General features: G+C 36.9%; 1 protein-coding gene across 1 annotated transcript; it reads right to left on the bottom strand.

The window, feature by feature from the left end:
* Nucleotides 1–21,147: 21,147 nt before the first annotated feature.
* On the bottom strand, nucleotides 21,148–22,579 carry LOC137019988 (complement C1q-like protein 2). The gene is made up of 3 exons (XM_067385154.1): nucleotides 22,272–22,579; nucleotides 21,817–21,945; nucleotides 21,148–21,727 (listed from the first exon to the last, which is right to left on the bottom strand). The coding sequence occupies exons 1-3, from the start codon at nucleotides 22,531–22,533 to the stop codon at nucleotides 21,447–21,449; spliced, it is 672 nt and encodes a 223-aa protein (XP_067241255.1). The 5' UTR covers nucleotides 22,534–22,579; the 3' UTR covers nucleotides 21,148–21,446.
* Nucleotides 22,580–24,741: the final 2,162 nt, after the last annotated feature.

The following is a 24,741-nucleotide window of genomic DNA, read 5'->3' as shown; positions in this document are numbered from 1 at the left end:
ATCCCCCCCCATAGAGTCGCAATGGGGTATCTTGCTCAGGTTTACAGATCTAGCAACCTTATATCTCACATTCTACATTTAAAGAAACATTTACTCAAGATAAACAAACAGAATATATATATATATATATATATATATATAGTAGTCAACATTTGAAGTGGATCAAAAAAGTTAATCAAAGCTGGTTTAAGAACTAATTAATAAATATTCTTCTTCATAAAGGGAAATACATGTGCTGCAAAAATAGACAAGCATCATATGAAATACTGGTTAAAAACAAAATTACATTACACAATATCATTTCTTTTATGATAAAATAAAAACCAATATACAAACACACACATGGGGACATTCCATATAGACGTAATGATTTTTATACTGTACAAACTGTATATTCTATCCCCTAACCCTACCTCTAAACCAACCAATCACAGATAGCTTTCAGCATTTTTACATTTTTTAAAAACAAAATTCTGTATGATTTATAAGCTGTTTTTTCACGGGGACCAAAACATGTCCCCACAAGGTCAAAGATTTCTGGTATTGCCATCCTTGTTCCCACAATGTAGGGTTTACCAGGACCACACACACACACACACACACACACACACACACACACAGAATATATGGGACGACAACTCTTCTTTAACAGATAGTTCTTCTTGTCTACTGCCAGATGGAAATGCCTTCTTTTTTTACCATGCATAATGTACAGTGCAAGTAAAACATGAAAATATGATGTGTAGTGTAAAAGGAAATAAATACAATGCAGTGAAATTAAACAATGACATATTACAGATTTCTGGCATGACGAATCAGCATTTCAAACAGGATTTGGGTGAGGCATCCTTTTAAAATGAATTGTCACACAGAGTAAAAGCAGTGGAACCTGTCCATTTGAGGTTATGGTGTGAGCTCACACTGATGATCCACGCTAAGCACTTCAAATCAATATCTCACTGGAGGGTAAATATCCTCTGGTCCCTTCTGTTTACCTCTCAAAACAGATATGAACTGAAAAGAAAACACATTTACAATGGACTTGACCTGCAAAAATCCTAAAACCATATGCTATCAAAATTTGAGAATCCAATGCAACTTCAAAAGTAGGTAATCGTTTAATCAGGCCGGGTTACAGAATCAAATCAGTAAGAGAGCTTCTGAAATGAGTGAGGGTGCTCTAGTAAAGTACAGTAATGTCCACCATAACAAGAATAGCAATGTACAGTGAGACATTTAAGATTATTTACAAGTTTTTACTTTTACACATAATTGGAATAGAATTTTAAAATATTGATATGAAAATTCGAATACCCTGTCTGCAACTAAATTGCTTAATTTGTATCTATTTTGTCCTGTGCTATGGTAAGGCTATCACTATGTCCATCATCCTGCATTTAGATGTCACTTCTGAAACTTTGTAGATTGTAATTGCCCATCGGTCCCTTAGCAGCATGAAAAACAAATCTTTTATTCAAATTCTGAATTAATTATATAGCCTAGAAAGCGCACAAAGACCGATCTCTAAAGCAAAAACACACTAGCTTCTCTTTTCGGAGGCTGTGTCATCAAGAGGTCGCATTTGAAGGCTGCATACGTCATCGAGGCAGTCTCATTTAAGAAAAGTAACTGTTAAATTAAAGCCATAAGCCCCAAGAAACCATGGTTTACAGTGAATTTATAACAGATAAGGGCACAACACGGAGCGGAGTGCCTAAAACCCCTTTAGCTGTTATAAATCCACTGTAAACCATGGCTTCACTGCACTGTTAAAAATTGTCCTGTTAAAAAACAGTAAGTAACTGGCAGCACGGTTGCCAGCAAGTTACTGTTAAATTAACAGTGTCTTGCTGTTGTTGAAATTTACAGTTTGTTACTGTTTTTTTAAATACAGCATAAAGCTGTTATTTTCTACATTAACAGTAAATTACTGTCAAAAGCATTAACAGTTAATTAATGTTTATTTGCACTTTTTAACTGTAAGCTACAAATATGTTATTATATTGAGAAATTAACTGCTAAGAAAAAAAGGTGGAATTATTTTTCTAGATATTTCCCCTTAGAAGTGTAGCTTTAAAACCATGTTTTAGTACAATGTACAAATATATCCTTTGAAACATTACACATTTAACACAATGCAGTGTAACTTCAAAATGTGCTTTATTAAAACTTTGACAAACTTGGAAAAAAAAAGCCACTTTAATCACACAATATTCTCAAAATTAGTGGCTAAAACTTAAGCTTCAGAATATGTTTAACTGAATAAACAAAATATTTATATAACAGAAAAAACTAAATGAGTGACTCAGAGAACTACTGAGTGATTAAGAAATACTGAATTATTAGTGAATAAGAATTACTGAATGAAGAAAGATGTAGGTATTCAAAAATGAACACCTGAAAAAATTGTGCGACTAACACACTAAAAGCATGTTTTTGTTGTTTTTGTAGAATATGTGTAAGGTGTGTATGTGGTATGTTAGTGAATGAGTGGGTTCACTTATATGAAGTCCCACTCAAAGTCCATTAGCTTCTTAAGAAGACTGGCAACCCGAGTGTTCACTGATTTCTTTTTGTGGGCGACCTTCCCTGTCCGCTTCGACAAGACTTGTCCACCCTTGGTGCCTTTTTCAGGATTTATTCCAATGAAGCGCCTGAAAAAAAAATACATACATTCAGAATTAGTGTGGGTAAAAGTTTACATAACGAGAATGTGAATAGAAATTAAGATAACACTTTACAATACGGGTGCGCTAATATGCATTAATTCATGCTTAACTAATGCACAGATAATAATGAGTTAATGCATGACTTTACTTGTTGAGGCACATGGCTATTAATTCAAAACCCATAACCACAATTACATATTACTTAACAATTAGTTAATAGTCATGTGCCTCAACAAGTAAAGTCATAACATGATACCTTTGTAAATCATTAGCTAATGATTAACTAAAGCAGACAACTGGAAGCTGAAATGCATGGCTTTGACCGATTGTGGTAATTAACACGTTAATTTACATTATTAGTTAATATAATATGTTTTTAGGGAATTAATACATTATGACACATTAACTAATAACAATTTAATGAGTATTTAAAATATGAATCATGTAGAATCTTTATTAGTTGCTGATGCAGTAATCATTAATAAATGGTTTAGTTCTTCATAAGTCATACATTAACTCATGATTATCTGTGCATTAGTTAAAGGGTTAGTTCACCCAAAAATTAAAATTCTATCTCACAGAATCACTCATCCTCATGTTGTTCCACACCCGTAAGACCTTTGTTCATCTTCGGAAGACAAATACATTAATGGATCTTGAGAGAGGAAATGTCATTGCTGGCCATGCAGGCCTCACTAAGCTATCAGATTTCAACTAAAATATCTTAATTTGTGTTCTGAAGATTAATGAAGGTCTTACGGGTGTGAAACGACATGAGGGTGAGTAATAAATGACAGAATTTTCATTTTTAGGTGAACTAACCTTTTAATCATGAATTAATGCATATTAGTGCACCCATATTGTAAAGTGTTACCAAAATTAATATATGAATCTAAGCATCTAACCTCTGAATGAATTCCAACGTGGATGCAGCCTCAGCTTGGTACTCCACATTGAAATTGTAGAAAGTAGAAAACACAGCAGCAAGTCCAGACAGAAAACTTGGCGTGATGCCCTCACAGATTATTTGCCCCTCAAAACTAATCATCCATTTATGAATGCAGCTTCCTGGTTTTTCACCTAAAACATTCCAAAGAAAAAAAACAATGCCAGGTAGTCATATAGCATATTCATTTTTTTACTGCCAGATTGCAAATAAATGCAAGGGAAACTGAAATCATTTTACCAAGTCACAGAGCCCTGTTCTTTTAACATAACAAATGCATTTCAAAATGCTGATTGTGGACTGGTCTGGACAGACACGTGTATATGTATTGTGAAATTGTTGCAGCAATTTTTGTGATCAATTTAACTCAATATTTTTGTTTAATATAGTTGAAGTAATTGAATGAAAATGTAGTAATTAATTAGTCACTCCAACTTTCAAAGAATTTTCATTTTCAAAACACAAATGAAGCTGTTTTTAATATTCTTTCATCATTTCTGTTCATCCATTAAAAGTCCAGTCAGAACAAACCTCATTGGTTCTCACATCAAGCAAGCATGTTTGAGATTATTTGCTCCATGTATGCTCAATGTTTATACATGAATAAACAAAAATAAATTCATACATTTACAATAACTTTATTAACTTTTTGAAGCATCAAAGTTTTTTTTTTTTTTTTACTTTTGGACTTTCAATTGATGAACAAAAATGATGAAAGAATTTTATTAATATTTTTTTTTTTTTTCAAAGATCAATAAAAGTCTTGAGGGCTTAAAGGGATAGTTCATCCAAAAATGAAAATTTGATGTTTATCTGCTTACCCCCAGTACATCCAAGATGTAGGTGAATTTGTTTCTTCAGTCGAACGCAAATTATGATTTTTAACTGCAACCGCTGCCGTCTGTCAGTCAAACAATAGCAGTAGATGGGAACTTCAACTATAACAGTAAATAAAACTTGATTAGACAAATCCAAATGAAACCCTGCGGCTCGTGACGACACATTGATGTCCTAAGACACGAAACGATCGGTTTGTGCGAGAAACCGAACATTATTTATATAATTTTTACCTCTAATACACCACTATGTCCAACTTCGTTCAGCATCCTGTTAGTGAGGATGACGGAAGTGATGTCTCGCCCATATACTTCAATGAGCGCAAGACATCACTTCCGTTGTCAGAGCGCGATCAGACCTCACAAGCTGAACGAAGTTGGACATAGTGGTGTATTAGAGGTAAAAAATTGTATAAATACTGTTCGGTTTCTCGCACAAACCAATCGTTTCGTGACTTATGACATCAATGTGCCGTCACGAGCCGCAGGGTTTAATTTGGATTTGTCTATGGAAGTTATTTCGACTCTTATTGTTCAAGTTCCCAATCACTGCTATTATTTGACTGACAGACGGCAGCGGTTGCAGTTAAAAATCATAATTTGCGTTCGACTGAAGAAAAAAAAGTCACCTACATCTTGGATGCCCTGGGGGTAAGCAGATAAACATCAAATTTTCATTTTTGGGTGAACTATCCCTTTAAAATTACATGAGTGTGGGTAAAAGAGTTTTTAAAAGAATAAAGGACTTTTAAAAGAATATTTATTTTGTGTGAACTGTCCCTTTCAGTGTTGTACAAAAGCATTTACCAGTTAAAAGTTTGCTGAAATACAAAAAAAAAACAACACTTAGTGGCTTATGTAATAAAATAGACTATATATTCATACAGTTCTATACATACCAAGGAGTATCAGTCGAGGAGTTGCAGGTAGTTCTAGTGTCCTTTCTACATCAGCTGCAGTGGAAGATGCCTAAGACACAGTTACAATGATGAGGACATAGAGACAAAATACACTAACAATAATGCCTTTGTATGCATTTAATTTTTAAATTAGGAAAGAGCATGTCTATTTCAGTTGTTAGGACATTAATACCATGATATAAACAACAACAACAACAACAACAAAAAAAATCTTACATTTGCAAAAAGGATCAGCCCTTCCTGAGTCTCAGAGAAGTGAGCCATTAGAAGTTGGATGATGCAGAAGGAAAGCTCGAGGTCTGGCCGCAGAGAAATGACTGCCCTGACATCTGCATTGGTGGGTTTGTTGCTGAAGAACTCCACAATGGCTCTTCCACATTCTTCAATGGCAAGCTCAAGTGCACGCATAACTTTGATGTCAGTTAGAAGCTCAAAATGAGCATAAAGCCCTTTCGGAGTGAAAAGGTATGGCCACTGCTTTCTTAAATCACTGATGGTGGGTGCTGGTAATATGTTTATTTGCTTCCGCTGGAGGCAAAAGGTTGTTTCCATAAGTTGCTTAACTTCTGCTCTTTCAACCCCATTTATTCCATCTCGACAGTATATCTCCTCCAGCCGCTGACGTTTCTGCTCTACGGTTGCATCTGTCTCCTCTGGTGGGAGATCAGGCTGGAATCTGGTGCAGCCATATGTATCAGTAGGCCCTCTCTTTAGTCCATCACCAGATGAACGGTGTTGGCGAAAGCTGGTGGTGCGGTTCAGATTTTCAATTCGATTTTTAATTTGAATTAACAGTGAGGTATAACCATTTCCTAGTACCTGACCATTGTCACGGAGATCAGCAAAACTTTGAGGATACTGGCGGATGATGTTTCGGCAGACTGTGACACATTGTCCGCGTGTTGGGTTTAGCTCATATTTCCTCATCTCATCTGCCAAAACTCTGACCATTTGTCGCCGTGCTGCTGGTGAAGGTCTCTTGCCATCAGTCACTGCTGAACGAATGTCCATAGGCATTGCAGTCCAAGGAATCTGAAAAGTATGTGGCCATGTTTTTTTTATTTGGGCGGATGGACTGCAGTCTTCGGAGCTGCTGGATTCTTGATTTGAGAGTTCACTTGATGCACTGGAGCAAGGAAGGTCTGAAGGCAAGCTGACTGCTGGTGTAGGGGAAGGAAGAATTTGTAGGTCCAAAGTGACCATCTCTGTCTCTGAAACAGGAAAAGCAGAGGTAACTAACATATGAGATTAACCAAAGGCCTGTAAATAAATCATTAAGTGATTGGAAATATCTGTATTTTGCAGGTCACATGCTAAATTGAGCACAATGTACATTTACAACTATTTACAACTATCAGTATCCATTAGTGCAAAGACAACTGGTAAATATGCAAGAAGTCCTGGAAATAATCAAATATACTTGTAAAACAATGTAAGTTAAAAATACATTTCCTCTAATTAAAAGTTTTAAAAGTAGTTAACTTTCAGAACAAATATTTAAAGATAATGTGCTTATCCCGTTGTCATCCAAGATGTTCATGCCTTTCTTTCTTCAGTCGTGAAGAAACATTTCAGGAATTATCTCCATATAGTGGACTTCAATGGTGCCCGCAAGTTTTAACATCCAAAATGCAGTTTCAATGCAGCTTCAAAGGGATCTAAATGATCCCAGCCGAGGAATAAGTGTCTTATCTAGTGAAACGTTCATTTTATAAAATAAAATACAAATTTATCGTCCTACATCGCTGTTTTCCAAAAAGGGGGTTGGGTCAGTACTTCTGCAGAGATATAGACTGATTTTGAAGTTGGAGGAGAAAATAAGATGGGAGTTCTCGTGGGCTCCACAATGAAGTCCACTATATGGAGATAATTCCTGAAATGTTTTCCTCAAAAAACATAATTTCTTTACAACTGAAGAAAGAAAGGCATGAACATCTTGGATGACAAGGGGGTAAGTAAATTATCTGCAAATTTTTGTTCTGGAAGTGAACTACTCACTTAAAAAAGGCCAGTCAGAGCTACTGTTTAAGAATTAACTCTATATTGCAAAACAGTAAGATTTATATCCACATTACCTTTTTTAAATGCTTCCAGAAGCTTCCGTAGTTGAATGACCGGCAGTAGGTCACCAATATCTTCTTTAGTCACATATTTCAGGTCTTGTGTAGATTCCAGACCGGAGTTTAATAGCTTGTCTATCAATGCCTGTAGAGTGTCGTTAGAAATTCTTGGCAAAGTGCTGAGGATGATGCCCCTCAGATCTTCATTCACAGTGCTCATTGCACTATAAAGAGGGAAAAGAATGGTGAAGAACAATTAGTGCCATGTCATGAATTGCATACTGAGGTAGAGGGTAATAATCCAGTAGGTCCTCTTGGTTCACACAGTAGTAACAGCTCTTGATTGGTGTGATGCAGTGAACACCTACATCATGTAGACACAAAGCCTTATACTTTTCAGTGACAAAGTAGACTGCAGAGTTTTTATGATTGAGTATCATAATAATCTTACCAACTTCAAGCCCATCCTCATCCTTACTGATAACAACAAACATGTTTTTTTTGTATTTAGTTCCTTTTACAGTTACTTCATGACCAATCAAAGTATTTTCAGGTCCAAAATCATAATTTGCAACTGATTCCCTGATGCCATCACTGTAGTCACATGGATAAAACTCAGTTGCCTTTTCTACTATAATTGATGGTGGGAAGAGATTGCCAGCGCTAAGATATGCTTGTAAAAGCTGGTGTCTTTCTGCAAGGCTTGAGCACACATTTTTAAAGTTGCGCAGTTTTCTTGTGCACTGTTTAAAGTATGTGTGCTTACTTTCGAACCTCATAGTCCACAAACGAATAAGTGGACCAAACTGAATGATGAGCTCTGGATAATGGCTCATGTAATGATGCTTAGGTTTAAGCCGATGATGGGGAAAGACTTGTTTTCTGGAATGCAAGTATTCTTCAATAAGGACCCTTAAATAGCCTATCTGGTCAGCAGAAATTGCTGGTGCACAAATCAATGCCACAATTTCTCTTAGTTGTAACACCAGTTGCCATATCTCATTGTCAGCAGGAGATGTCATCTTCTCTCCAATCAACACTGGTAACAGTCTCAGTAAGCACCAGTTTTGCATAGCATGGCCACTCAGTCTATCACTTCCTGGCTTCACCTCACAAGGTTTGTCATTTGCATCATTACCTAAATATCGGAACTGATCAATCATCCGATTTAAGTCAGTGTAAGTGAACTGTTTTTCAACTGTGACAAGATGGTTGATACACAATGCAAGATCAGAGGCAACAATGCCTTCAAACAAATCATGCCCAAGACACGGAGGCAACCCAGGTTGACATACATGAAACATAGACAGGCTGTTGAATAAGGAGTCAAATTTAATACCTCCACTATGAACAGAATGCTCCTCGAGGTTCTGAACATGCTCTTTGTATGACTCTGGTGTCCGAGTGTTAGCTTTGGACAAAGGATCTGCGTGAAACACGTCTTTGTCAATTTCACAATATCGACAGAAGAACCTACTGCCACTGAAATTTTCAACAAAACCTCCGATGTTGTGTGAACCCAGGTTGTCTCCACAAATGGCTCGCAAGATTCCTCTGCATACCTGTCCATCAGGCAGCACTATGCCATTAGTCTCAAGGTCTTGAAGGTCTTTCATCAAGCATCCCATGATCAATTCCTGTCCAAAATACTTGAAATCTTGTTCTCTACACAGAAAAACCAGTTGCATCTGGTCAATACGTGACCGGTTGTGTGGCAATAGGTCTGCAAGTGTGAGATACATAGCTAGTATTTTGTGTTTTTTCTTTCCTGACCCCAGAGGATTAACAACTTCAAAGGAATCTTGATAAAGTATCAAGCCTAAAGATGACCTCTCTATCTGGGCCAAGTTTTTTGTGGTGTTTTCACCATCCCACAAATCTTCAAAAATATCCTTCAACTGGATACGGCTGTGTACTTCTCTGTACTGCTTCCACACAGACTCACAATGAAAAAGGGCCTCAATTGTCTGTTTTACAGGGACATACTGTAAAAAACACTCTTTGCCAGCTTCATTATGTCCTAGACAAATGGGCATAGGTTCAACATAATTAAAACTGTTCTTAAACACTGTTTTCCTTCGCTGGTCTGTTTTTAGTGTGTGGCTATTACATGCTCGTAAGAGATCGTCTGCTTTCAGACTGTCCATGACATCATTAATGGAAGCCTCTGGAACCCCAAGTGCAACCAATTTCTCATTTAGTTTGAAAAGTAGATGTGACTGGTTGACATCATAAACTGACTGCATGTCTTCAATGATATTCTGAATGACTGAAGAAGGAAGCAATAACTTAGCCTGTAATTTCAGATAAAAGAGAGCAAGATTCTTCAAAAATAACGTCTCATTGATATTTTCTGGACTAACCTCCAAATTCTCACTATTTCCAACTACACCAGTTTGTTCCTCTGTCATCATATCACTGTCAATGTTTTGCAAGCTTTCAGCTTCAGTCACAAGTGATGTGGCAACAATGGATTCATTTAGGTTTACCTCTGTTGAATTTTTATGTTTCCTTGATATGTGAGAGGTAAAGGTGGATATCACTGAAAATGTTTTATCACACTGCTTAAAGGGGCATGTCACTCTTCGTCCCTCTTTAATGTGCACTTTAAGATGGGAATAAAACTGAGTTAGTGTATCACATTTAGCACTACACAAGTCAACATGGCATGCAAAGTCTACTGGAGGGTACACATGTGATCTAGGCACCACCACACAATCATTGTGGTGTCTGTAAAGATGTGATTTCAAAGCTGCTAATTTCACAAACTTCCTGTTACAGTCCTGGATGCAACAATGAAGAAACAAGTTAGGGATATTGCTGTGAATCCTCATGTGCTTCACATAGGCCACTGGAGTACTGCATTGCTGCCCACATAACTGACACGCAAACATGCTGACCAGTCAAATGCATGAAAATCTCAGCAACAAAAAAAAAATATCCACTGAAATAAAATGTCCTTTAGCCTACTGTACTGGGCAAAGTAACATTACAATACATGCATTAACCACCCATCAACACAAAAAAATTAACAGGAATTATTCTTACTGAGTATTGTAAGGCGCAACTTATTCTATCAAGCTAACTTGGATCGAAGCAATCCAAAATACAGCCAACACTAAAGAAACAAAACAGCAACACTAGTAAAGAAAAACTCCCCTCATAATACAGTTATGTACAAATTAGAACAAGCTTACCCAAATTTGCAAGCACAACGTTACCGAAATCAACGTTTTGTCTAATATAAACTAAATGTAGCCTATATTAGGCAATAAATGAAAAGATCTCAAGCTAAAATTAGCAAACAAGATGACGACAATTTCAGCGCGTTACAAATACATCGATATTACTTTGTTGCTATGATGTTAAAGGCTTACTTTGCAGAAGAGTTAATAGTATATCATTTTTGAAATTATATATAGATAGATAGATTGATAGATAATCGTTATATACTGAACTCACCTTGTAATCGGGAAATCTCTGAATCAGAAATCCAGCTCCACTCTGTGACGCAGATTGCACGTTGACGGTTTGGCACTGAAATGAATGTATAAAACAGTTATAAGCTCAGCATCCACAATTATCACAGTTATTTGCAATTGCAAACGTGTAGCCTATCTTGTGTAAAAGGAGCAAGGAAAATGTGCACTCACCGGTTATATCAGTGTAAAGACGGATGAAAATGTGCTCGTTGCATGTGCTCGCTGCAGTTTTCAGTTCCAAAAATACTGTTAAGTACTGTTTTCTTTCCTTCGTGGAATAAATACGGGAAAATGCTGTTTACATTTGTCTACGTCATTTCACCAACCGTAAAAAAACAGCAATGTGCTGCTTTTTAATATAACAGGATTATACTGTTAAAATTTTGCCGTAAATTAACAGCAATTTTTAAGAGTGTGGGCTTATTGCTTTTATAAAATGCTTAAAACACAATACAAATATTAAAGCCAAAAAATTTAACTTTCATGAAGTAAAATAATTAAAAGCCTTCCATCCGCTGGAAAAAATAGTCCCTGACTATGAACAGCAAAAGAAGTTACATTTATCACGCCATTAGATGGTGGCAACGTTTGTCTTTATGAGCGAGTCACTCAGTCGCAAAGACTTTTATATTGAAATTTATGTAAAGCGGTTATGTGATGCGGTATTGGAATTTTTACAACGGCTTTGAACGCGGCTCAACCAGTCAGAATCAAGGGATGGAACTCTCCGTTTTATAATGCAAAGTAAGAAAGAAATTACAGTATTTTACACTTCACGAGGAATAAACAGTCAATTTTACTATGCCTACTTTTCTTAAATTAGACATCCTTGACATAAGCAGCCTTCATATACAACCTCAAGAGGACACAGCCTCTGAAATGAGATGTAGCTATAGAAACATTTGACGTTCTCCATAGTGCAAACACAAACACGCACTGCAGCATTTGCAAAATTTCAAAATGATATTATTACAGTATCAACTAAGCTCACTTAGTTTTAACACAAAGGCTGCCTATTTTTGAAATAATGAAAAGCTTATTATTAACACTTACATAAAGACAGTCAGGATGGTATGGCATTTTATATCAAGTACAGCTTCCCCAATTGGATAATTGCATATATTGTTGTTGGAGGTCGGTGCTTAGAACCGAGTTTAATAGTGGTTTTATTTAAGGAATTGGTTTGGTTTTAGCATTTGAAATCAGCGTGAATAAAGTGCATGTGGCATGATGGAAATCAAGGAGGATGTTTATTTATCTGTCAGGAAGCCCTATTGAAATTGATTCCATCTTAAACCATTTTTCAACCAAGCACTGCACACAAACAATGACTCAAAGAGTGTTGAAGCATGCGGCCTTCATTCAAGCATGACACCACGCAAAAGAGGAGAGACGGCTCAATTACCTCGAAGTGAATTTAAAAGATTTGAAAGACAAAGAAAACAACCACACATTCGGATACTTTCAGATACATTCGGACAGGCATTGTTATATTTGTCTCTTAAGACTCATTGACAGATAACCACAAAATTAAAATTGTTCAGAGTTTATTAAATGAAATGTAACAGATCATACTGCAGTTTAAATTTCATTTCAGTGACTATTAATTAATTACTTCAGTTTTCTGACATTATCATTTTTATAAAAGTAGATGAAGGTAAATAAATGTAGCTTGTGAAAAATCCGAATACTTTTGTAACTATTCTGAGTATGAAGTACCACAGGAACAGAAAATCATCAAACTTTTAACACAAAGGCTGACTACTTTTGAAATAATGAAAAGCTTATTATTAACACTTACATAAAGACAGTCAGGATGGTATGGCATTTTATATCAAGAACAGCTGCCCCAATTGGATAATTGCATATATTGTTGGAGGTCGGTGGTTTAATTAGGTTTTGATCATTTTTTTCAGTCTGTACAGTGAATTCATGTCATGGGGCACTAAGACGAAATTAAAACTGAAAATTGGATAAACGTAATTGAAGCCTGAACAGGTTGCCTTTGTTATAATAATTAGTACTGAAAATAAAAACAGACAGACAGATAGACTGAAGAAATGTCATGTCTTTTTATAATATGTTCCAAATGAGGATTAAAGAAATTAAAGTCTGCCTGGCTCACTCTCCAGACTTATTAACAAGACAAATTGATCAAAGACAGATGGAGCCTCTCTTGTCTCAATAATACATGTTTCATGACCTGTTTGCACGTCTTGGCAAATGATAAGTATATTTAATGAACGTTTGAAATTGCCTGTTATTGTGAAAGTTCATCAATAAAATTTGACTTTGAAAATGAGAAAAACACTCTACTTCTACTCAATGGGATCTTTCTAAAATGATCTGGTGTATCCTAATGATATCTCTTTTGTGAAGTAAAATGAAACAATATACTTTAAGTATTATTATTTGGAACAGAAATGATTATGCATTCACACTTAAAGGGAAACATATGTGAAAAAGAAGTGCTTAATTGTAATGAATGTGCACTTGTAGTATTTTTAAGAACTGTACTTAAAATATAATACAATGTTAATTAAATAAATTACACTTATGTGTAACTAAAGAGTACACTTTTTAAAATACATTTAATAATCTTTTGTTGTGCTTTAAAGAAGTATTCTTATTTTGATGTGTTGACTAACATACTAAAGCACCTGTAAAGTAACATAATTTATACTGTGTTATACTTTTAAAGTTACTATATTTTAAAAGCACTAAATTGAAATGTGTTTAAATACAGAAAATGAGCTTAAAGTATATTGTAATTTACCATAAATACCATAAATACAGAATTTTTAAATTACATATAAATATGAACTTACTTAAATGGGCCAAAAATCACTCGAAAGTTCTAAAGATTAATTACATTTAATATAAATTTAATCTACATTTTCATTTAATTACAATTAACATGCAATTAAGTGTCCGGTAGCATTATACAAGGTTTTCACAAGGCTAGTTTAACCAAAAATTGTGTTCCACACTGTAAAACCTGATAAGTTACGGTAACTCAAAGGATTTGAGGAAACCGATAGTCTTAAGCCATTTAATTTTTAAAACCAATAAGTATGAGTACTGTAAACTCATATACATTAAGTTAAATTAACTTATATTTTAGTGTTGGTTCAGTCAATTAAAGTAAAATAAAGATTTTAAGTTTATTCCACTCATTCAGTTTGAATTCAGTTAACAAATCTAAGTCTTAACAACTATATAGCTACTGAAATGGATTGAGGAAACCGATTGCCTTAAATGGTTTAAGTTCACCGAACTCAAAGAAATACATTTACATAAGACTAAGTAAAAACTAACACTGGTACAAAGCAATGATGACAATTCTCTCTTGCCACTGTATAATGTATCATTAACGGATACTGATGCTCAAACCGTATATCACACTGTATAAAAGACACATGGAGCCTGATCTTGCTTACAATCAAAAGTCTTTTAGTCTCAAGCCAAAATATTTTATCCCAAGAAACAACAGTGTTAGCAGATGCTAATCCGCCATTACATGATTAGTCGCAATTGCTTTTTGTGGCCTATCAGACACAGCTTAGAAAATGGATACAAAAAAAATAGTTCGAGCAACCCCACGCACCGATGCCTGAGGCAGGTGTAAATTCACAGACCACACAACGTCTCACACCCTGGGAGGATACGAGCTAAGAGATTTTCCCTCACAATTATGAGCAGTTTCACTCTCCCTCCTGTCCCATCTGAATAGGGATCATTACTGACGTTTCCATGACAACAACGAAAAACACCTAATAATTTGGCAAAACCTTAAGCACGCAACAAAAGAACTAAAAGGTGTCTTGGTTCAGCGTTTCATCTTGTGTGGATTACACAAGCAACATTAGTTGAATTACTGATCGAATCACTCCTCCTCTAGATAAGAAAACCTTTCTGCCCTCAAGACCGTGTCTGTGCTATAGTCCAAACCCCCGACTGTAATACATTAGCAGGATTAAAATTCCAGAGGTAAATCCTGAAGAAGCTGCTAGTTATCTTGCACTCTTCCCTTTAGCATAAGAGCCCCCCTGTGAAAAAGAAGTGTGCTTAATTGTTCTGAATGTGTGCTTGTAATGTACTTCAAATCTTTAAAGTAGGCCTATATTTTCAAAAAATGCAGTACTTGCAGATAATATAATATTAATAAAATAAAACGCGCTTAAGAGAGTACACTTTCAAAAATGCACTTTGTAAAAATGTCTAAATAAATTACATTTTTACACTTATTTTTGTGTCTTGACTTAACATACTAAAGCACATGTAAAGTACTCTATTCTAATTTTAAGTGTGTTATTCAATATTACATTTAGTCCCGATTTCACAGACAGGGCTTAGAATAAGCTAGGATTAGGTTAGTTCAATTAGGACATTTAAGTAGCTGTTATAAACATGCCTTAGAAAAAAAACAAAACATTACTGGTGTGAATCTTGAGACCAAACATATCTGTCAATGCAAGTTATTTCAGTTAAAACAGCTCAAACATGCATTTTAGTCTGGGACTAGACTTAAGCCTTGTCTGTGAAACCGGGGGATAAAGTTAATATATATTTAAGTTAATATACTTCATTGCTTCAAATTTATGAATACAAATATATACATAAGTGTCAATAGAAATGACAGTAAAGTATATTTTAGTTTGCAATAATTGCTTTGGGTCATAGTAATAGGTCAGTACATTCAACAATACAGTTTAACTATATTTTAAAGACAATAGTTAAGTGCTACTTAAGTGGGTCAAAAAAGCATTCTAAAGTTCAGCTTATTTCATTTAATATAAATTTCAGATATAATATATTTTAATTTATTTACAGTTAAAATGCAATTTAGTGTCTGAAAACAAAGTAGCCTACATTATTTCCGTAAGTAGTCTTTTTAAAAGCATGCTAACGTGTACGTCTTTTTCACAATACAGGCCCTTGTAAAGACTACTTATTATAAAATATATATATATATATATATATATATATATATATATATATATATATATATATATGATTGATTTATGGCCTAAATACTGGCATATTAACATCAAGACCTATTTTTGCTAAAAATCCGGTAAACCACTGCAGTCTCTTCGGAGTTGTTGGCCTCACCCTTTTGGCTTACAATGAACCAGACACCTTTCATAAATCAGTACTTACACAGGCATCTCACAAAGACAAAAATACCTTGAGGGCATTTTCAAATAGGATTATCTTGGGCTTGAGAACCAATTACTAAATAGCCATTTAGGCATCTCATTTAGTAGAAATTACAGTCTACGCCTCAATTGTTTTACTTTTGTTTAATATTGCTAATAATTAGTTATAGATGCGTTTACACCTTCATTATGACATTCTTACAATAACAAAGACAATGATTAATTAAGCCATCCATCTTCATCCAATTGGCCTACATGATATAAGCCTATACTGACGTTTAATATGAATGAGTCCCATTTGCAAGAATTACAACTTTCTATAAACTATGAGCGATAAACCATAATTTGTTTATGAGTCATAAGCATCTGTTTTAATTCTGTTGTGTGTTTTTTAAAAACACGCAGGAAGTCCAGAGAGATATAGAAAGAGAGAGTGTGCCTAGTGCACTCTGCTGCCATCTACTGGTAATGAGATTTAATGACACCCTGTGTACTACTCAACATTTGGAGATCTACTAGACATTCCTCCAGTCTCCCATATAGAATAAAGAATGTTGCGAACCAGTATTTCATATACTAACTTTTTAGATAGCGAGCAGCTGCAAGTTCGTAATACTTCAAACCATGTAATTATAATTATCATGCAGTTTGTCATTGATTGATATTGTGGAAATAATACTCATCAACAAAAAATGCATGCAGCAAGGTCATTCTTACTGCAGTACATTTTCAAGTACTCATCTACTGTTTAAAAGTTTGGTTTTGGTAATAATTTTTAATGTTTTTGAAAGAAGCCTCTTCTGCTCACCAAGGCTCTATTTATTTGATCAAATACAGTAAAACTGTAATATTGTGAAATATTATTACAATTTTAAATAACTCTTTTATGTAATTTTAACTATAGTGTGTTATTTGATAAGGTTTCACTAGAAATGACATTAAAGTTACTTATAAATGCTTGTCGGTGCATTCTACAGTACAATTTAACCATTTTTCAAAGACAACAGAAGTAATTACATATAAATGATATAAAGATACATGTAAGACCTACCTAAGTGGGTCAAATAGCACTCTAAAATTCAGTAGTTTATATATAGTATAATACATTCTCATTTAATTGTAAATAACATGCAGATCGCATTTGAGTATAGCCTACTATGTAATAAGTTTTAAAAGTGTGCTTAAGTGTACTTCTTTTTTACAAGGAAAGAGAGTATTTGAGTTGTTGTTGATTTTGCTTGAAAAACCCGAATTGATCTTTTGTTTCAGATGTGACTGCTGGTTTGTTGAAGTATAAAACCAATGTTGGAATCATTATTTCTCTCCAACAAACATGTTATGATTTCTAATTTTTAGGAAATTTGATTAGACAAACAACTTATCCATGCTTTAATTTACAGGCCAACAAGATGGACCCGATTTCTAATCCATGGATATATTGACAAAGGAGATGAGAACTGGCCTGTTGACTTGCGTAAGGAGTAAGGACTTATCAATGGGTTGTGTTGGACAGGGTGGACAGGGTGTTTTTATATCCTTTAATTTAAATGCACTCGTCTGACATCCAGCTCATGTGCGTGGACTGGAAAACTGGTGGGCGGACACTACACTCAGAGAGCCTATAACTTTAGAGTGGATGAAACTCACATGATCTCAATAATTCAGACAAGCTGAAACAAGACATCCTTGTAATTACCCCCATGAATGTATGGCTGCATGTTGAATGATTAAATCATACCTCCGAATGTTTTGGCAGTCTTTAGATGCACATAATATAGTCTTGTGAAGTATTTATTTAGAATTAATGGCTTTCCACAACAGAAACCATTCAAATCGAAACATCTGTCATCAGAGTGGAAATTCACACAGACAGTAAACAAAACATCAAGGTCGCAACTACCTTTCAATGGCTTCACATGCAGTTTACACTGGATTAAATAAAGCCATATTTAATCTATTCCATTCTATATATATATATTCATTCAATACTTTATGTACTGTTTACAGTGTGTGTTTTTACAAGAATAAAGTTCAACATAAGCATATACTATTCAAATACTACGGAGCCCCAGACATGACATGAAGGAAAAAAAATAGTAGGCTAAATCGTGCCCACGTTTTGTTAATTCATTCCCTCGATTTACTAAAACGTGTGCACAATTTACTATTTTGTTCCCTCAGGTTACTAAAACGTGTGCACGATTTACTATTTTGTTCCCTCGGGTTACTAAAACGTGTGCACGTTTTACTATTTCGTTCCCTTGATTTACCAAAACGTGTGCACGATTTACTATTTCTTTCCCTCAATTTATAAATCATGCGCATATTCCTTCACCAAGCCTGCTTCCTCACCTAGTCCTCTCCTGCACACTCTAACAGGGCCAGCCATTCCCTCTGCATTACCTCCGCTGGCTCCCTTTAGCCTCTCAGCTCCACCATCAACCCGGCCAAGCAGTCCTGATCCGCCATGGTTCTTTCGATTCCCAGCTCCATCCTGGAGAGTCAACCTGTGGTCTCGCCTCGATCCTCCGAGCCCTTTGCTTCACCTTGGTTCATCAACCAGTTGGCTTCGCCTTGGCTCCTCGCCCCCTCAGCTTCACCTGGGACCATCGTCCTTACCACTCCACTGGGTTCCCTCGTCCTGCCAGCTCCACCTCGGCCAGCTGTCGCTCTGCCATCGCCACTCCCAGGTCTTTGCCTGCACCTCTTCCCTCCACCCGGATGCTCTTGAGATGCTGCACAGAATTAACCTGCCGGCTCTCGAAATGCTCTTGCAGTACTTTGATGCCGGCGCTGTCTCATGTCAGACAAAACTGTCAGACAAAATCGGTCTGTGCAGCGCTGCATCAAGTCGAACAAGCCTCCTGTTATCTGACAAACAGCTGAACAGAATGTTCATCTAATCATATCAGTAACCAGGACAACTCATAAGTGGTGGTAAACTAGACAAATGAAACTAGGAAATTAAAAAAAAGAACCTAAAAGTCTATGATAATGAAACAGAAAACAAGATAACTAAAAGTTTGTGACATAACGCCTCCTCACGAAAGGCGTGACCTCGCGCCGTAACAGAAGACTGTGGCAACAACGGTGCGAGAGAGGACAGAGATGGAGCCGGATGGGAAGGAGGAGCCCAGAGCATAAAGGTGGAGGGACGAGGTGCAGCCGAAGAACGTGGCGATGGCAGAGCGACGGCTGACCGAGGTGGAGCTGGCGGGACGAGGGAACCCGGTGGAGTGGTAAGGACAACAGTCCCAAGTGGAGCTGAGGGGGCGAGGAGCCAAGGCAAAGCCAACTGGTCGATGGAACAAGGTGGAGCGAAGGGCTCGGAGGTTGAGGCGGAGACCACAGGTCTCTGTTAAAAGTGCGGAGGAGAGGACTAGGTGAGGAAGCAGGCTTTGACAGGGCAGGTGGCTCAGTGATGGCTGTGACTGGTGGTGGTGAAGAATTTGAACTGGATGAGATCAGCGACAAAGACACAGAGCAGGAAGGAACCGGATGCAGAGACGTTTGAGGGTGGGCAGAGGCCTCCGATTCCCAGTTGATTAGGTTCTCCTCACTGTCTAGCTCTACTAACACTCCCACAGCTCACACAACTGGTCAGACTTGATATACAAAAAGCAATATAACATGGCTACAAAAGTTTATTTTTTTATGCTTAGTCATTTTGCTTTCACATTGCTTGAAAGGTATATATCACATATGTTATAGAAATACATTATAGCACGGAAAATGTATTGTTGTTAAAAAAAAAAATCTGAATGCAGATAAACCATGTGTGATTATATATATATATATATATATATATATATATATATATATATATATATAGAATAAAACAAACATTACCTTGTTTTAATAGTGCTTTATACACCGATCAGACAAAACATTATGACCACCTTCCTAATATTGTGTTGGTTCCACTTTTGCTGCCAAAACAGCCCTGACCCATCAAAGCATGGACTCCACTAGACCCCTGAAGGTGTGCTGTGGTATCTGGCACCAAGATGTTAGCAGCAGATCCTTTAAGTCCTGTAAGTTGTGAGGTGGAGCCTCCATGGATCAGACTTGTTTGTTCAGCACATCCCACAGATGCTCGATTGGATTGAGATCTGGGGAATTTGGAGGCCAAGTCAACACCTCAGACTCGTTGTTGTGCTCCTCAAACCATTCCTGAACCATTTTTGCTTTGTGGCAGGGCGCATTATCCTGCTGAAAGAGGCCACAGCCACCAGGGAATACCATTTCCATGAAAGGATGTACGTGGTCTGCAACAATGCTTAGGAAGGTAGTACGTGTCAAAGTAACGTCCACATGGATGGCCAAGGTTTACCAGCAGAACATTGCCCATAGCATCACACTGCCTCCGCCAGCTTGCCTTCTTCCCATAGTGCATCCTGGTGCTATGTGTTCCCCAGGTAAGCGACGCACACGCACCCGGCCATCCACGTGATGTAAAAGAAAATGTGATTCATCAGACCAGGCCACCTTCTTCCATTGCTCTCTGATGCTCACATGCCCACTGTTGCCGCTTTCGGCGGTGTATACATGGGTCAGCATGCGCACCCTGACTGGTCTGCGGCTATGCAGCCCCATACTCAACAAACTGCGATGCACTGTGTATTCTGACACATTCTATCAGAATCAGCATTAACTTCTTGAGCAATCTGAACTACAGTAGCTCGTCTGTTGGATCGGACCACACGGGCCAGCCTTCGCTCCCCACGTGCATCAATGAGCCTTGGCCGCCCATGACCCTGTCACGCCCACTGGAGCCTCATGGCACGCATGCACTGAACACCTCTTAAGCAAACTAACTCTGGAACAGAAGCTGCTCCAGAGCAGGTTATGTTCAGAGAGCTGCTATGGATACTTATATAACCTGAAAGTTACCTCCATTTTTTGAACTGAAATTGAGGTTATATACTTACTTAAAAAGCCCCCTGCTTCTTCACCTGTGTTTTGATCTGGAGATTATGTACTGATTCAGAAGATGTGTAATAGTGCCCCCTACAGTTTACCAGTGAAAACATAGATTGCTTTACTTTACTTTATATTTTATTTGTCCCTGTTAAGGGAAAATTGTCTTGGGCAATACAGGTAAAGCTGCACAACAAAACACCCACATAAATAACAATCACACAATCAAAAAAATTCCTTCAATGGTGGGGAAGTGTTGTGATATAAATGATGCAAAATCTTATCAATAGCAGGGAAAAAGTTAAAGTAATTAGAGGCTGGTTGTTTTTATGTTGCGATGTTTTATTCACATCAAACAAAGACTGGATTAAGTATCCTGAATGTTCACCTTAACCTGTAAACCCATAACATGTTACATAACTGTTATGTTTGTTCCCAGGGGTTATTTAATTTACATGGCATCGATAAGAAAACCACTAAAAAATGCAACATTGTTTAAATCTGAATCCCAGATCCAATTGTTTCTTCGGAGTACCATATAGACTTGATCCCCTTTCTCCAACACCAGCATTAAGCTATTGCCTCCGTTCTCTGGAGAACCGCTACCCTGTTGATGTCCTGTTGCTGCTTCTATCTTTCCATTTTTAAACAAGTCTAACGATGTTCCATGATTAACACAATGGTAGAAGAAACTGAAATAGTAAATTCCACGTACCATTGCTGTGAAAATCCCTGTTAAAGAGTGCAACAGATTTAACAGCTGTAGACATGAATTATACAAGTGTATTGATATTGTTTTCAGCAGCACGGATTAACAATACCTGTATTCCGGTTGTAGGCACCACCAAGATTAATGAGGACATTCTTGTAAACCAGTGTTAAATCTGCGTCAAATGGTCCAAAGAAACCATTTGATCCTAATGAAGCTGAAAATGCCACCTTTGGTCTATCTGAAGAGAACATATACCTTCTTAAAATGTTGAAAATTGGCTCAGTAGCAATGCAAACAAATGATATATAACACTTTTTGAAACACATTTTTTAAATTTTATTTTATATAAAACAAAAATTATTGAAGTATGTTTTACATGAAAATACTATTTCAGTCTACTTCAAAATTTCACATTTACAATTCAATGTGATACATGCCATTTGTTCAGAAATGGAAATCAGAAATTGCTAGGAAATTTCACAGATAATTACAAAGTAAATCCTACACCAATTGTTTTTAAGTATTTATGACATTAAAGCACATCTCCAAAACCAATTGTCTCACCTTGGGTTTCCTTTTTCATTTCCTCAATCTGAGCTTCACTGTTAGCAAGTCTGATTTCCAGAGCTTTTAGTTGATTCTCTGTGGCTCCACGTTCCTCCAGTAGGTCTGTGCATAATTTCAAAGGACAATTCAGCTGTTTGTTTTCATCTTTAGTAGACAATTCAGAGGCGACCGGTTCTGATATGTTGGTCAAATCTGCGGCAATAGGAGCAGATATAAGACATTTGTACAGAAGCAGAAGAACAGCTATTGTTAACCTCATTCTTAATGTTTTAGCTAAAAAGTGTTAGAGATGTTTGTGCTGTATGTGGAAGTATTTATCAGAATGTTACAAATCTGATGCTTTTGTACCGTCATCTTCAGTAATTCACACGTGATGGACAATTTAGCCAATGAAAGGGAAAACACTGCATATGGCAGTTTCTCAAAAAATACTGTTCTGCTACATTAATGTTTTACAGATTGATGCAATATTGACAGATAAAAGCTGTTAATGTTTTTCTTGGCAGCTTTTATCTGTACAAAACACTAAACTTTGTACTTAGGATTTAATGATTGTAGGCTACAAAATATACTAGACTTTCCTGTATATACTAGACTAAAATATACTAGACTTTCTTGGGCCATATAAATTTAATTTTGCAATTTTTATACAGACTGGGTATTGCCCCATAGTAGACTTTTACATAGGAAAACAAACACACTTGGACATTCCAAAACATTTTCTCACAAATATCATTTGAGGTTGAAAATACTTTGGAGAAATTCTGCAGTATTACTGCCTAATTTATGATACATGAAATGTAAAACAGATCTATAAAATTCTTACAAACAAAGTGGCATTTTACTAAATGCCAGAAGCTTTATTGGCTCCGTAGGAAAAGTTCCCTGTACTTTTAAATATTGAACTCTAACCCTAACATTATGTATTACACTATAAATACTAATGATCAAGCACTGTCATGCATATGTGTATGCAACTGGCTGAATCATTTTTAGCAAGATACCAGGGCACCAGAGAGTTCTCTGGAGCAGTACCACTGACCATGTCAAACAGACAGCAGGTTTCTTTTGAAATCAGCTGGAGCGGGTTAGCGGATGGGGGTGGGAGTGACATCGCGGCTCAAGTGGCAACATTTGTGCAATTCCAGCGGGATGGGATCGGAGGCCACAGCTGAATCTGTTCTGTTTGATCCAGTCGATGAGAAAGACTGAAGGAGCCAAAGCTACATAGCTGAAACTCTTTAGACGCATACTGGTTAACTCATGGTGTGAGAAAACAAGACAAATCCCACTGACCCATTCTTTGATCCTTCTTCCTCTTTTTCATTCATCCCTTCATTCTGTTTATCTCCCTCTCCCTGTTATTGTCACTCCACTCCTTTTCCAGGTACCCGAGACAACCATCTGCGAGCCTATAAGCACTACAGCGACAGCTTCCAAATCCCCAAAGGTTTTATGTGATACCGCTGCTCTGACAGAGACATGTTTGGATCCGTAAGTGGGATTTTATCTTGGTCTGAAAAATATAAACCAAGCAGAGGATGTTTGTGAGTTGTTCGACAACAAATACGAGTGTCCGTAGGTCTAATGTAAGCGGTAGGCAGCAAACTTGAGACAAGGGGGAGGTTGAATTGGGAACTTCAGGGACCACCTGTTGTAGCGCAAGACACTGATACGGCTGTGAACGGTTTCTATGGTTTTAGAAGTTGATTTGGGCCCAGGCCCAGTGGACGGTCTCTGCTGTGGCTGCTGACAGAGGGACCGTATCTGCAGCTGTCCCTGTTAATTATACTGTTATCCCCAGTTTGGGAGGCGTCCCAATCAAACTGTGGAGTAGATACAGAGCATGACTTCACTGACTCCACGTCCACAGGGAATGATATCTCCCATTTTGCACTCCTCATAAACGCCTTTGGGTGTTATTGCTTAATCTAGCTCACACCTATAAACTCTGCTGTTCCCACACTGTCAAAGACTTTAGATATACAAAGACGCTGTACTCATATTACCATGAAGAGGAGAAAGTGCAACGCGTAGAATGGTGGAATAAGTTCCGCCTTCTAAATAAAAAAGCCAATCGCTTTGGTTGCGTCACTGCAGCTAGCTTTAGAAATTTCACTGAGATTCAGATTTCATTGGTGATTTTAAATATGAGATTTAATCATAAGCTTGGTGAACAGCTTTGGAGAATTTGATATTTCCCCATTTAAAGAGATAGGAGCTGTACTTGCATGACTGAAATAGCTGCCCGATAAGCGTTTCAAAGATGGCCGCTGAGTGAAATGACTTGCCTTAAAAGGGCCTTTGACACTGTAAAGCATGGCAAATTACCACTTCCACTAAAACAGAAAGTGTGCCTGAGTATAGAAGCCCATTTCTGCCACATAGGAAAAAAGAATCATACTTTGGTAAATCATAATTATGACATAAAAACCCAATTAACAGTCAAATGTCATACTAAAGCCCT

The sequence above is a fragment of the Chanodichthys erythropterus genome, chromosome 5 (assembly GCF_024489055.1).
Source record: "Chanodichthys erythropterus isolate Z2021 chromosome 5, ASM2448905v1, whole genome shotgun sequence".
Taxonomy (NCBI): Eukaryota; Metazoa; Chordata; class Actinopteri; order Cypriniformes; family Xenocyprididae; genus Chanodichthys; species Chanodichthys erythropterus.
Note: the sequence above shows the minus strand (reverse complement) of the source record. Positions and strands in the feature narration are given on the sequence as shown.

What these genes read in the sequence shown, in the direction of transcription:
- LOC137019988 (XM_067385154.1), bottom strand. Translation starts at nt 22,533, where the DNA reads ATGAGGTTAACAATAGCTGTTCTTCTGCTTCTGTACAAATGTCTTATA. An exon ending in AATGAAAAAGGAAACCCAAG is followed by an intron (nt 21,946 to 22,271) that starts GTGAGACAATTG and finishes TGTTCTCTTCAG; the next exon opens with ATAGACCAAAGGTGGCATTT. An exon ending in TGCCTACAACCGGAATACAG is followed by an intron (nt 21,728 to 21,816) that starts GTATTGTTAATC and finishes ACTCTTTAACAG; the next exon opens with GGATTTTCACAGCAATGGTA.